General features: G+C 48.0%; 1 protein-coding gene across 5 annotated transcripts in view; it reads right to left on the bottom strand.

Annotated features, from left to right (window-relative positions):
• Window positions 1-1,286: 1,286 nt before the first annotated feature.
• The window catches only part of TMEM40 (transmembrane protein 40), a 32,567-nt gene continuing 19,238 nt past the window's right edge, over window positions 1,287-14,615 (bottom strand). For 2 of the 5 annotated variants that reach the window (XM_012538446.3, XM_033414143.2), the window contains 8 exons: window positions 10,188-10,241; window positions 7,881-7,916; window positions 7,475-7,507; window positions 7,039-7,086; window positions 2,920-2,991; window positions 2,763-2,837; window positions 2,201-2,263; window positions 1,287-1,444 (listed from right to left, as the gene is read on the bottom strand). In XM_012538446.3, the coding sequence (XP_012393900.1) occupies window positions 1,425-1,444; window positions 2,201-2,263; window positions 2,763-2,837; window positions 2,920-2,991; window positions 7,039-7,086; window positions 7,475-7,507; window positions 7,881-7,916; window positions 10,188-10,241 (401 nt within the window). In that variant the 3' untranslated portion in view covers window positions 1,287-1,424. The remainder of the gene's footprint in view (window positions 1,445-2,200; window positions 2,264-2,762; window positions 2,838-2,919; window positions 2,992-7,038; window positions 7,087-7,474; window positions 7,508-7,880; window positions 7,917-10,187; window positions 10,242-14,615) is intronic. The other 3 variants (XM_033414141.2, XM_033414142.2, XM_049716098.1) reach the window with 3 other exon arrangements.

Genomic DNA, 14,615 nt, shown 5'->3' with positions numbered 1-14,615 from the left:
ATTTTTAAAAAATTAAAAAACAATTCTGTAAGTCTGAGAACTCCCAAATCTGGGAAATACTGGGAATAAACTGCAGCTGCCTCAGGGATGCTCTGCCTGGGGTGGGGGACTGCACTAGCCAAGCTCTGTCAGGAGAACACAGGCTTGGGTTCCACTCACAGCTCTGTCACTGACTTGCTGTGGGAACTTGACAAGTTACTACAACTCCTCGAGTCTCTGTTTCTCCATCTGCAAAAAGAGGATGATGTACACATCTCAAGGCTGTTGTGAGAATTAAACCACATAACGGACCTGGACAATCACAGACACTTGAGAAAGTGTCTTTCAGAGTCCACGAGCTCAGTAAAGGTCCCCATTTTTTTCTTCGGCAAGTCAGAGTTGTCACTTCTTCAATTATTCTTTACATCCCCACTCTAGTTTCTTCTTCTGTGTATTCTCTAGTTTGTCACTGTCACTCTTGATATATGAATCTAGAACATATTCTACTGGCGTGGTCTGGCTGTGTACAAGAGAGAACCTAATATCACCTCCTTCAGTCTAGACTCTATACCTCCACTAACACAACCCGAGTTTGCAATGGATTTTTTTGTGCTCTTATCTCACTTCTTTGGTATTTGTTGAGCTGAGAATACCTAACAGCTCCAGATCTTCTTCACAAGAACGTTTGCAAAACCCTGCCTCCTATTCCAAACCTGTGCAATTGAAGTCTTGGACCTAAAATGAGGGGCTTTTTGCATTTATTCCCGTTTATACTTTGTCCAGTAGGACAAGGTGCCCCCTCTGACTAGATGGGGTCAAAGAAGACCTCAAATGTATTCTCACACTCAAGAAACTGAAAGGAATATTTAGCTGACTCTTTTTAGTCCAGGGAAGAGAATGTTTATTTGCATCTTAATGGAGTCCAAGGACAGCAGGGCTGGCACTAGGTAATAGGAAGACCTGGATGCTGTGGATTTAGTTCCCCCAAATCTCGCCTGTATCAGGTTCACCCCAGGGGCCTGACGTGGTACTTCCCTGCCTCAGGGCAGTGGACCATCTGTCTGTCCCGGGATGGCTTGGGGACTTGAAAGAATTCACAAGCCCCGACAGGTTACACCTTGCAGGGCCCAGGGGTCTCCCACTGTCTCCTGAGAGGAGTGATGTCCCAGGATCCTCCCGCTGATCCAGGCCCCGGGAAGGGCACAGGCCCGCTCCCTCCCTCTCCTGCCATCCTGGCAGCTGGGTTGCATGCCAACACTGCCCGAGGGACACCTTGGCCCAGCTGGTGCCAATGTTCAGAACACATGGAAGGCAAAGCGCTCTCTTTATTGCTCTAGCTTGGCCCGCCAGCGTGTCTCCCAGGACGCTGTTCTGTCCTCGTGGGCTGAAAGGATGCAGTGGTGGTCACACCGGGGCCTGGCCTGGCTGCCCACCTGGCACTGGCCTCAGTCGGTCTTCCTGAAGCCTGGAAGGCAAAGCCCACAGGATGGCATGGGATTCTGAAGGCAGCCAGGCCTCCTCCCCACCGTTACCCCAGATGCCCAAATGCCCCTCAGAGCTGGGATAAGGCAGTCATGACCCACAGCCATTGCAACGAATTTCCCCTTTATGCACGAGGTGGATTAAAGGAGACAAAAGTTCATGACACGCAGGCACACAGCCCCTGGTCTCAGTTTTGTGATTTAATGGTAGACACAGAGCTGCTGGTCAAGAAAGGGGATCTCCTTTAGCCTGGCCCAGCCACCCTAGCTGTGTGATTCTGGGCAAGTCACTCTACCTCTCTGATGAACGTAACTGACTAATGAGTTTCCTCATCAGCCAAGTGTAAGATAACTGAAACCCCCTCTCACCCCCAGCTGGGCAAATAAAATCACAAAGAAGACACTGTTTGGAGAGATGCAAACTTCTATGAGAGAATGAGGGATACCCAGGTCCCCTCCACTTTCCTACAATGGTTCAGACTTAAGGACTTTTACATCCATTCCTCACTTGATTTTCACAACACCTTTGTGCTGTAGGTATTATTACACCCATTTTCCAGTTGAGGAAACTGAGGCTAAAAGAGGCTCTAGAGCCCCAGAAATGGTAAATTGAAGGAGGCAGGACTTGAACCCAAGCCCATGACTCCAGGCCCTGTGCTCTTTCTACTATGCTAAGCCTCATTTGCAACAGACGACCCTGGCAGGGAGAGAAAGTGAACATAGAAGAATGTAAAAGTTACCTATCAGCCTAAACTTCTGAAAGAGGGGAATGAAGCCACGCAGGACGCTGTGGATCCGGTACACTGTCAAGAACGGAGGAGAGAAAGGTGATGGAGCTCTGCGTCCCCTCGAAGGATCCGGGGTCAGACCTCCCCCTCCTGCCCTTGAACAAAGGCCTAACCCGTACAAACAAAGCTCTGATGGTGGAATTTCAGGCTGCAGGTTAAGCTTAGATAATGGTATTGAGTTCTTATTATTAAAAACAACCACGAGCAGCAATAACAATGCCAGGAAGCTCGGAGAATTCAGTACCTCACTCCATTAACTGCCCTGTTTTCAGTATCTGGCTGATTCTGTTTGTTTGCCACTTTAAACTGTCTTTGTTGTATTTTTATGGAGCTGCCCATTTTTTCCATGGGGTTTTGCCAACGACATCACATTGACCTTGAAAGCGGTCAGGAAGCAAACACAAGCATAAAGAAATCTTTATAAAAAGTTTAGGTCGTGGCTTTCCAGCCCTTGGCGAGCCCCTGCGGCCAGCCCAGCCGCTGCCCTCCCAGAGACTGTGTGCGAAGGTCTTACCCAGGCCAAAGTAGATGCCAACAGTCTCCAAGGAGGCGAAGGTGAGCAGCCCGACCCCAAGGGACATGAACCAGTCTGCAGGGGCAGCGAGGGAGAGAATGGTCAGCCTGCAAGTCTGGACCTCTGCCCCCTGTTCTCACCACCCCCACACACTCACCTTTATAATAGTGATAACACACCAGCAAGGCCCCAATGGCAAAGCAGAGGAGGATGAAATGGAAAAACTCGTCTGTAAAGGCAGAGGTGAAGATTACTGTTTGCTTCTTTCTCTCTTTTTAATTAACTAAAATATTCCTGTCTCTGCTCAAAGGGAGCTTTATTCAGAGAAGCTGCTCCTGACCAGCCCAACTAAAACAGCACCCCAAGTCCCACCTGTTTCAGCCCTCACCTCACTTTATTATTTTTCTAACACTTATCACCACTCAACTTGCTGGATTTTCACTGCTGTGTTTATTCTCTGACCCACTCTGTAGGATGGTGGTTGGGGATTTTGCCCATCATCTAAAGCGGCGCCGGGCATGCAGAGGTGTCTGACGCCTTATTTGTCAAATGATGCTAAATACAATTGTAAAAAATGCACGTGCCTAGTTTAAAAGTTTCCCATTGCTCCTTTCTCCCTTCCTGATCCAACTCCGTAAAAGCAAGCAGTGACTGACAAAACTTTTCCAAGTATATACATGCACATTCAAAAAAAACAAAAGCAGGATCGGTTTGTGTACCTGCTGCTCTATGGTTTGTTTTCCTCTCTTTGACAGACTGGGGCCATCCTTTCTATCTCCGAGCATATACAGATCTGCCCTGTTCTTTTTTATATATATATACATTTATTTATGTATTTATTTTTGGCTGCGCTGGGTCTTCGTTGCTGCGCGCGGGCTTTCTCTAGTTGCGGCGAGCGGGGGCTACTCTTCGTTATGGTGTGCGGGCTTCTCATTGTGGTGGCTTCTCTTGTTGCGGAGCACGGGCTCTAGGTGTGCGGGCTCAGTAGTTGTGGCTCACAGGCTCTAGAGCGCAGGCTCAGTAGTTGTGGCCCACGGGCTTAGTTGCTCCGCGGCATGTGGGATCTTCCCAGACCGGGCTCGAACCTGTGTCCCCTGCACTGGCAGGCGGATTCTTAACCACTGCGTCACCAGGGAAGCCCCTGCCCTGTTCTTTCTGATGGCTGCATAGTGTTCCATGGCATAAACTTACCCTAATTTATGTAACTAGTCTCCCATTGAGGAAGCTAGAAGGGACTGATTTTCTGCACCAAACATCACCACATATGAATGTGTCTGTGCCCTTGTGTGTGCATTTCCGTGGGCCTGGTGCCCAGAAGCAGCATTGCAGGCTCTTCCTAGTAGTTAATGGAGGTAGAGAGAGTAGCTGGGAGGCAGGGCCCATGCCCTGGGCAGGAATTCAGGGATGGTTTGTGAAGGAGGCCCCCCTGCCCTTTGCCAGGTGCTGTGGGAGTCATCAGGGGAGAGAACACAGGGGCCTTGACCCAGGCAGAGGGTTGTGATAGGGAAGATGCCAAAAAGGTTTTTAAAAGAAAGAAAAAGAAGAAAGAGAGGACAATTCAGAGACGGTTCCCTGGAACGAGGCAGGCTCTCTGAGTGGCCGAGGCTGCTGAGAATGTGTCCTACTTTAGTCCAGTTTGGCCACTGATGTGCTGTGAACTTTGGACAAGTGTCCTGACTCCCTTGAGCCTCAGCGTTCTCATTGATAAATCAAGGAGAGCAACCTCTACACCACTGACGGAGGGATGGATGGGGGTCTTGGAGGGGAAAGTCCTTTGTAAATGGTAAAAGGCAGAGTGGGACTACATATCACTGCTGTCAGGTGGCATGTGGAAGGCAAGTGAACAGAAGTGAGGAGGGTATTTCTGGTTTTGTTTTTGTTATTTTTTTTCTGGGGGGGAAATCAAAAGATTATTTCTAGAACATTCTTGGCTCTGAAATCAATTTGTCCTTTAGGGGCAAAAAAGACGTCATGCAGAACTAGACTTAAGGTTTAAGAAAGCATCAGGCTTAGGTCTGTTCGGAGATGTGACAGAGTGGGGGTGAAAACTCTTTCCTCACCCAAATCTTCAGAAATGCAAAATGAATTCCTAGCAGAGAATTTCTCCCTGATCTTTCCCCCATTTTCTTATGAGTAAATACTTAGAAAATACAAGTGTTTTTAAAAAGAGAGAGACTGCAGAGAAATGTAAGGCCAAACAGAGGGCTGGGTGGGTAGGGCAGCTTAGTTTGAAAGAGCAAAAAATTAGAAATAACCTAAACATCTATCAAGTGGGGAATGGTAAATACATTATAAGGTCCCCACACTGTGGAATTGGATGCAGTTGTAAGATGTCATAAGCATTCAGGACTCACCATATCTGGGGCAGGGATTAATGGAAGAAAGAGAGTTTGAGGTAAGCCTTAAAGATAGCCAAGGCAGTAGGAGTTGGATGAAAGGGAAGATTTTGTGTGTGTGTGTGTGTGTGTGTGTGTGTGTGTGTGTGTGCGCGTGTGCGTGCGCACATTCACGTGCCATGAGACAGGTAAGAAGGTGGGACCAAGGCACAGACCCAGTACAGTGAAGGGTTCAACCAGGTGAGGGCAGGGTAAGTGAATTTCTGGGAAGAGAACTTCAAGTTTTAGGGAACTAGAAGTTTTGGGGGCTGAAGAGATCAGGCCAGGATAAGGACTCCAAGGTGTATTGGAGCCAAGAGGGACCTAGGGGATCACCCTTGTCTGTTTTTTCTGATTTCAGCCATCTACACACCACCTTTGTGGGTTTTGCCCTTTCTACGTAGCACTGCTTATGACCTTCACAATTTCTTGCTACCCAAGGACCACTTGTTCTATTTACTTAAAGTTTTTCTTTAAGCAGATTCTTATTTTTCCTTAAATAGATTTACTTGAAAAGGAAACTTCATGTTACAACACTAAGTGGAAAACTAGGATCCCATGTCTTAAGAACAAACGCAAGGCCCATAAAGCAAGACGGTGAAGGCCTACCCGCCGCTGCCTGCAGACGGCTCCGCGTACGGTCCTGATCTCTGTGTCCGGAGGGCAGTGAGCAAGGGTCAGGGTGGCACTAAAGGCCCGGGGGCTCCACGCAGAGAAAGAGAGGGGAAAGGGCAGTCACCTTCTCACTTGGGGGTATAATGCCATGTCCTGAAGCAACCTGGACATGGCCTGCGCTTTGGGAATCTCAGTTTTAGTGGGATGAGGCTCACTTCATAGCCCGGGACAGCTCGACAGCACATCCGGGTTCATGTAGCTTGATGGAGGCAGAGCCAGGGGCTCGGACACAGGTCTCCCACTCCCTAAAGGCGGGCTTTTGAACAACTCAAAATATTTCTAGAGGGCTTCCCTGGTGGTCCCGTGGTAAAGAATCCGCCTGCCTATGCAGGGGATGTGGGTTCGATCCCTGGTCGGGGAACTAAGATCCCACATGCCGCGGTGCAGCTAAGCCCGCATGCTGCAACTACTGAGCCTGCACTCTAGAGCCCATGCTCTGCAACAAGAGAAGCCACTGCAATGAGAAGCCCACGCACCGCAACGAAGAGGAGTCCCCTCTCGCCACAATTAGAGAAAGCCTGCACGCGAATACCCAACGCAGCCAAAAATAAATAAATAAATTTATATATAAAAAACAAAACAAAACAAAAACTATGCTCTCGGGAGTTCCCTGGTGGCATAGTGGTTAGGATTCCAGGCTTTCACTGCTGGGGCCCGAGTTCAATCCCTGGTCGGCGAACTAAGAAGATTCCACATGCCTCGCAATGCGGCCAAAAAAACCGCCCAAAACCCCCCCCAAAAACATGGTCTTCCTTCCCACCCTTACCCTCCTCCCTGAAGCCCCCACGATTCCAGGCCTGGAGTCGAGGCAGTCCCTCCGGTTCTCATCACTCCTTCCCTAGAGTCCAGTCTAATCTAACCTCCCAGCTTCCTCGGCCCAGCCTGTTCCCAGCTCCCCATTATGGCCATAAGGCCTGGAGGGCGTTTATCATGCTAGTGACTCGGTGTACAGCAGAAAGAGCACAGGACCAGGATCCAAGCCCAAGTCGTGTCACTCACTAGCTGTAAGACCGCTCCCCGTCCTTGAGCCTCAGTTTCTATATCTGCAAAACAGGAATCATTGTACCACCTTCTCAAGGTGATTCTAAGCTGAGGATTTTGCAAACTGCAGGGCCCGCAGCAGAGGTGGGCCATGATTACTGTCGTTCCAGGCCACCAGCTGACTTTCTACCCAGAGAAATCTGGACCAGACAAAAGCAGCAGCCCTGGAACCCCAATTTCCTTACCATCCTTCTTTATATTTAGTCTTCTTAACTGAGAGGGCTCCACTTCTCCTTGGGAACAAGAGAGAGACGACGGTTTAACTCTGACACGGTATAGCTGGTGGGATTCTCGCTCCCCTGCCTCACTGAGAATGGCTCTCCCAGGTTCTATTTCCTGGGTCAGAGGGCACTCACTGCAGGACCGGTCAGGGCAAAGCTTGAAGGTGGGGTGGCTGTCCTTGGACCTCCACTGATGCCCTCCTCCTCCACAGGCCTGTGTCTGTTCTGATCCATGTGACCTGAGCCCGGAGGCCCCTTTCCTGGATCACGGTGACACTCTGGCTGGTGACGGCATTGCTGCTGGGACTGATCTCCCTCCCCCCCAGGCTGCCTGTGGTCCTGTCCCAGCCCCTGGAATCCAGGCCGCCTCCCACTCCCCTCTTGGAGCTTGCATATTTACCACTCTCTGGATTAGAGCCTCTCCTTCGGAGTCCTGGAAATTAGAAACTCAACATTAGTGCCCAGGCCAGCTTGGGTCCTTAACGAGTGCCACAGGTGACTTCTGAAAACGCCCCTGTTGAATTCTCCAGCCCCCAGGGGATCTTTCTATCTATAGATTGTTATTAATAATCCCTTTGTTCTTGCCTGGACCCCCTTTCTAACCTCCACTGGCCCCCCGTCTCATGCCACAGCCAGCCCCACCTGCTTGCTGAGCCCGGGTCAGAGCCCCAGGCCCCAAGCAGACTGGGAGTCCCATCTCTCACAGCCGTGCACCTGATAGCGCCTGCCTCTTTTGGGGGAAAGACGGTGCCCAGACCTCGTTCAACACCAGTACCAACGACCCCTCTCCCCTAAAAGACACTCACCTGATTCCTCAGACGGCACCACCTCCCCGGGGGCACCTGCACAGAAGGGAAATCAGTGACTGCATATTCATATCCTCTGGGTGGGGAGAAGTTACACTGCAGAGAGACTTCCCATTGATCTGCAGGGGACACTGGAGCAAACTGGAGGGTTCCTCTTTCATCTAAAGGGGCAGGCACCACCCCGCAGTCCCCGAAAGCTGCCGCAGCAATGCCTGCCCCATGTTACAGGTCTTCTAATTTCCCACGAGAAGCCAGAAATCCAGGTTTTTATATAAACTTCTTGACTATAAAAAAAGCTGGCAATTCATATTCCATCAAATCAAAGATATCATGGTTTGTGAGAATGACGTCATTTTATGGAAGTTTAAACTACTGCTAATTATAACTGCAAGTTGCCAGTGATTTTAAGAGGCACCCTGATTTCACAGATCTCCAGATGTGAAAAACTGTTAGCTGTAGACGTGATGAAATATATTAAGAACAATAATAATAATAAAGATACTCTGTGAGCCAGATGATATACATCTGTACACACAGGCCACCAGTTTGCAATCTGTGCCTGTTCATTCCTATCCAGATGCAGGTGAGGACACTTAGCCACGTGGCTCCAGCCCCACCAGGCCCTGAGCTTGTGGAAGCCAAGCTGGGTTGTACCATGGGGGCCCTGGCCCCTGACCCCAGTGTGGAGCTCCTGTCTGGGCTGCCTAGGGTGAATCGAGCCCTATACGTGCCCTGAGGTGCAGCCTTCCCTTTAATCTGGCCTGGGTAGCCCTCCCACCTCATTCACACTCTGGTTCTTTTTTTTTTTTTTAATATTTATTTACTTAGGCTGCGCTGGGTCTTAGTTGTGGCACGCAGGAACTTTAGTTGTGGCATGCAGACTCTTAGCTGTGGCATACATGAGGGATCTAGTTCCCCAACCAGGGATCGAACCCGGGCCCCCTGCATTGGGAACGCGGAGTGTTTCCCACTGAACCACCAGGGAAGTCCCCACCCTCTGATTCTTGGCACCTACTCTATTCCCAGTGACTTCTCTCCTAGCCTGTCACCTTCTTCCCCTCAAGGGGAGGCAGGAGTCCCCACTCTGTACACTTCTGCCCTCCAGATCAGCCCCAGGACACAAACACCTGAAGGGGGCACTCAGCTCATGGCAATAAACACTCAGTATGCTGAACTGTCTTTAGGCTAATGTGCAAACAGGAGCCAGTGTCTGCAAGTGACCAGAGAGGCCAGCACCAAGGGTACAGAAGGCAAACCAAGAACGGCATGAAATGAGACTCCGGCAGCGTAATTACCAAGTACCTCTGGTGTCTCGGGAGGGGGGAGGCGGGGCGGGGAATTCATTACTTGGGGGAATTAAGTCACAAATACGTGACGATATCTACGTTTTCTACAGGGAACATGACTTACTTTTTGATGAGAAAAAAACATTTAAAATGTACGTATATGTAACAGTTTCTCTCTCATTTTACACTCAGTGAAAACTTTCTTACACTACTTAATTAACATTTTAAAAAATTAGACAGTACCTGTTTTTGTTTAAAAAAAAAAGAAAATTCAGATGAAAGAAAATAGTATGACGATTACTCACAATGCTACCACCCAGTGGCAGCCACTGGTAATACCTTGATGCAGAATATTAAGATATTTCATTTCCATTTCTTTGAATGTATATGTTTCCAGTTGTATTTCCTGGGTTATTATCTGGCATTAGGAGACTAAGCGGATTATGTAAATGTTGGATTAAACAAAGTTAAACAGGTTTTCTTATCTGGCAGTGTTCATTTATGAGGCTTTTTGGCAAACTGGTTCATTCCTACAAATTCCTCCATCTCATCAAAGTGCTACCAAGCAAAGTGCCATAATATTTATATCTGCTCGCTGTAAAAATCACGATGCTTAGAGACAATTACTCCGTAATTTGAGTTTTGTAGAAATCAGGTCCTTAATTTTCCCTTGCATGCTTAAACAACCCAGTATTCCAAGAGAGAGGGTACTGATTAAGTTCCATCTTGCTGGTTGGAAAGCTGAGGCCCAGAAAGGTTGGGTGACTGGTCACAGTCAACCTGCAAGTCAGGGTTATAGATCAGAAGAGATTCCAAGACAGTCTGACTGTGGCAGAAAATGCCTGCCCCCACCTCCATCTGCCCATGTTATAACCACTCACCTTGCCACACCTCCTACATCTGCCCAGGACTTTGAGCTCATGAAACACCCTCATCACCGTGTTTCCTCCCAACAAAGCCCTAAGCCTTCATGTCCTTTGTTTAATTCTGTTTCCCCCAAAGCCACTGGACAGACAATCACCTTCATAGAGTTGAAGCTCATCCTTCAAAACGTCAGGCTCCCCATGCTCAGCACCTGGGTGTAGACAAAGCCTGTTAGTCAGCTCCCCACAGTTACAGCACCCCAGAGTGGCTTCCCTCTCCTGGTGTCGGAAGCCTTAAAAAGTAACATAGCCTTTGCGCTGGGGGTGAGGTGGGCGCTCTTCAAGAGGCAAGACAGCTGTACAAGAGCATTCCTGCTGCTCTGTCTGACGCCCCTCACACGCCCCAAGGTGACTGTGTTCAGCTGACTGAAGAAGAACTGGGGGCCTGAGAGGACCTGGGCCTCGTTCAAAGTCAGTAATAAGAGTCGCCATTTTTTGAGCACTTACTATGTACCAACACTGAACTAAGTAATTTATAGTTAATATTTCATTTGATCCTCTTGGAAATGCTGTGAAGAAGGTATTAATGCCTCTCTCTCCCCATTTTACAGATAAGGAAACTGAGGCTCACAAAAGTTAAGTTATTCGCTGAAAGTCACACAGTCAGGAAGCAGAAATTCCAGGGTTCAAACCCAGGTCTGTCACCAAGGCCTGCACTTCTAATCATTTTTATCTCCAAAAATAGAACCCAGAGCTCAGCTCCAGAGTCATGAGAGCATTTATTAAACACCTTATGTGTGCCAGGATCTGTACTAGGCATTAATCCAGGCTCTTTCCCCCAAGTTCTTTTCTTCCCACAATCAATTTAGGCTAACATTTATTAAAGTTTTCTTTTAAAAAAACAAAATTATATTCTTCTGGTTATAAAGATAAAAAAGATTATTGTAAAGTATCTATGGTATAAGTCAATTCAAAAAAAAAACAAGAAAATGATAATCACCCATAATTTAACCATCCAGAGATAACCACTATTAACATTTTGATATTTTTCCTTCCAGTCTTGTTTACAATCATGTATGTGTGAATTTTTACAAAGTGTATATGAGATCAAACGAATTCTATGATTTGAATTTCTCTTTTTCACTTTAGAGATGTATGAAGACCAGAGCTCTGACCAGGACAGGGTGTAGCATCACTGCTCTATGTTGCTGTTGTTGGACGTTAGGTTGTTTCTATTGTTGCCCTACTATAAATAACACTGCAAGGAACAAATTTTCACACGGGGGACTTCCCTGGTGGTGCAGTGGTTAAGAATCTGCCTGCCAATGCAGGGGACACGGGTTCAAGCCCTGGTCCAGGAAGATCTCACACGCCACACAGCAACTAAGCCCATGCGCCACAACTACTGAGTCTGTGCTCTAGAGGCTGTGAGCCACAACAATTGAGCGCATGTGCCACAACTACTGAAGCCCTCACACCTAGAGCCCGTGCACCGCAATGAAGAGTAGCCCTCGCTCGCCACAACTAGGGAAAGCCCGAGCGCAGCAACGAAGACCCAACGCAGCCAAAAATAAATAAATAAATAAATGTATTTATTTATTTAAAAAAAAAATCTTCACACGGACATGCTCAGGCCCACTGAGAAATTCAGCCATCAGCCAAGTGGGCAAAGGAGAAATGGTGAGGCCTACTGCCTACTGGGCGAGCTGCCCCTGCAGGGGAGACCAGCCCCCGTCTCTGCCAACGTTTTCCAGTTACTCAGGGGGGCTAGTCCTCATTGCTGCTCTTTGCAGGGAACAAACACAAGCTGTGGGAGAACCTCAGCCTGGATCGAGCCTGGAATACCTCATTCTGGTGTCGGTTCTCAAAATTTAGTTTATGTGAGGAGTGTGGTCTGGGGGAAGAATTCTGCTTTGAGGGTTAGGGGACAGGAACTGCCATGAACTTTCTGTGTGACCTCAGACAAATCACTTACTATGTTCAACACGGCTTTCACTAAGATAAGACAAGGTCCTGTGAAGTATCGTGTTACTGAGGTGCTTTCCCTACTGCCCAGTATGGGGGCTGCATCAACTCTGTGATGCCACCAACGCCACGCTGACTCTGGGTTTGCTCGTGCTCTGTCTCCCACCTGGAATGCCCTTCCCACTTGCTCCCTTATCCTGAAGCTTAAGCTGATGTCACACCTCCTGTAGAAGGGCTTTTCCAGCTGCCCCAGCTCACATGCATCTTGCCCACCCTCCTCTGGGGTTTCTATAGCATCAACTGTCTGTGCTTGACACAGTGGGCATGAGGGTCCCTGGTGGTGCTCATCCCTCCAACCACCTTGAGCTCCTGAAGGACGAGGCCTGGGTATCACTGTCCTAAGGCTGCCCCGCCTGCAGCAGGAGTTTGATTAAAGCCTTGAAGAATGACCGCGTTGTTGGCACTCTTGGATTGGTCAGCATTCTGGGGATTCAGGCCTAGGAGTTTCTAGCTTCAGGTCCAGAGGATTCCCTTTTCCTCAGGATGACCAAGAGGGCCCCAGCAGTCCCAATGTTCCTCAGCGGGCTTGGGGACCTCCTGGTCTATCATGGATAAATTTTTTAATTATAGGAAACCAAGTTAACTGTGCTTAAAAATCAGTGCAGAAAAAAAAAAAATCAGTGCGTATGTGATCTCAACTGGTACAGAAAAAGAGGTATCAGGAAGTACATCAAGATAACAACAGTGGTATTTATCTCAAGAGATGGGATTTTGAGTGGCTTCTATTTTCTTCTTTTGTGTATTTTACAAATATCAATCAATGCCCCCAAAAGGCTTTTTCATCATATTTTGCAAAATATCAAACAATACAGAAAATAAGAAAGCAAAAATTACTCCAAATTCTATCCAACAGGGACAATCTCTATTAACATTCACATCAATATTATTTTAGCTTTCTCCATGATATATTCATAATTTTTTTTTTTTTTTTTTTTCTGTACGCGGGCCTCTCACTGTTGTGGCCTCTCCCATTGTGGAGCACAGGCTCCGGACGCACAGGCTCAGCGGCCATGGCTCACGGGCCCAGCTGCTCTGCGGCATGTGGGATCTTCCCGGACTGGGGCACGAACCCACATCCCCTGCATCAGCAGGCGGACTCTCAACCACTGCGCCACCAGGGAAGCCCCATAAGATATAATTTTTAAAACTTGTTCAAGGATTGATTTTTTCCTTTTCCATTATGGTTTATTACAGGATACTGAATATAGTTCCCTATGCATAATATATAATTTTTAATAAAAGGTATTGTAGAATTGTATGCTGTCAAGAATGAGGATAATTTTTCTGTGTTCTGTCTAATTCAATTGTTTAAAAAATTAACTCTGGCAGAAAAAATCACGTTTGTTTCTGGTGTCCCGAGTATCCATCACTGAGCCTGGCACATAGTTGATGCTCAATAAATATTTATTGAATAACTGTAAGGAGATACACTAATATGTGTTTAGTGGTTATCTAACAGAGCAAAGGATGATTTTTTTCCTTCTTTCTACTTCTTTGTATGTTCCATATTTTCTACAATGTGCCCATGTGTAATCTTTCATAATGAAAAAACGTTTTAATTTAAAAATAACAGGATAGGGACTTCCCTAGTGGCGCAGTGGTTGGGACTCCGTGCTCCCAATGAGGGGTGCCCGGGTTCGATCCCTGGTCAGGGAACTAGATCCCACGTGCATGTCGTGACTAAGAGTTCACATGCCACAACTAAGGAGCCGGCAAGCCTCAACTAAGGAGCCCACGAGCCACAACTAAGATCCAGCATAACCAAATAAATAAATATTTTAAAAAACCCAAACAGGATACGTTAAGAACAAAAAGCTGGGCTTCCCTGGTGGCGCAGTGGTTGAGAGTCCGCCTGCCGATGCAGGGGACACGGGTTCGTGCCCCAGTCCGGGAAGATCACACATGCCGCGGAGCGGCTGGGCCCGTGAGCCATGGCTGCTGAGCCTGCGCGTCTGGAGCCTGTGCTCCACAATGGGAGAGGCCGCAACAGTGAGAGGCCCGCGTACCGCAAAAAACAAAAACAAAAACAAAAAAAAGAACAAAAAGCTATGTAGGGAGAGTGGTGCTGCATGCCAGACTCTGAGTTAGGGCCCTAACGTGGAGGAAGGTGGGGGGCTGCTGGGAGGCACCCAGGCTTGGGGCCCAAGGACTAATGGTCACCGTCTGAGCCTGAAGAATGGGCAGGGTCTGAGTTCCAGCAGCAGGCCAACCAGGGTAGGACCAGAGACCAGGATCCTGAATGTCAGTCTGTCTCAATGCTTCTAGGACTCCATGTTTATTTTCCTGCTGCTTTCTTTTAAGTGTTCAGTTTTGTTAACTACGCCCAGTCCCATGTGTATGTACTCTGGAGACCAGAAGGAAGGAACTTATGGCCACACTTGGGGGAGAACATTTGTGGGGGAGCAGCAACCCCTGAGGGTCAATCAGAATCAGAAGACAGAACGTCCCTTCCCACCTACGGAGGACAAACAAAGGGACAGAATCCCGTGTTGTAGCCCTCCTGCCTCTGGAAGCTCTTCTAGAACTAAACCTCACTGGCCTCGGTTTCCTCACCTGTAAAA

The sequence above is a fragment of the Orcinus orca genome, chromosome 10 (genome assembly GCF_937001465.1).
Source record: "Orcinus orca chromosome 10, mOrcOrc1.1, whole genome shotgun sequence".
Lineage (NCBI taxonomy): Eukaryota > Metazoa > Chordata > Mammalia > Artiodactyla > Delphinidae > Orcinus > Orcinus orca.
Note: the sequence above shows the minus strand (reverse complement) of the source record. Positions and strands in the feature narration are given on the sequence as shown.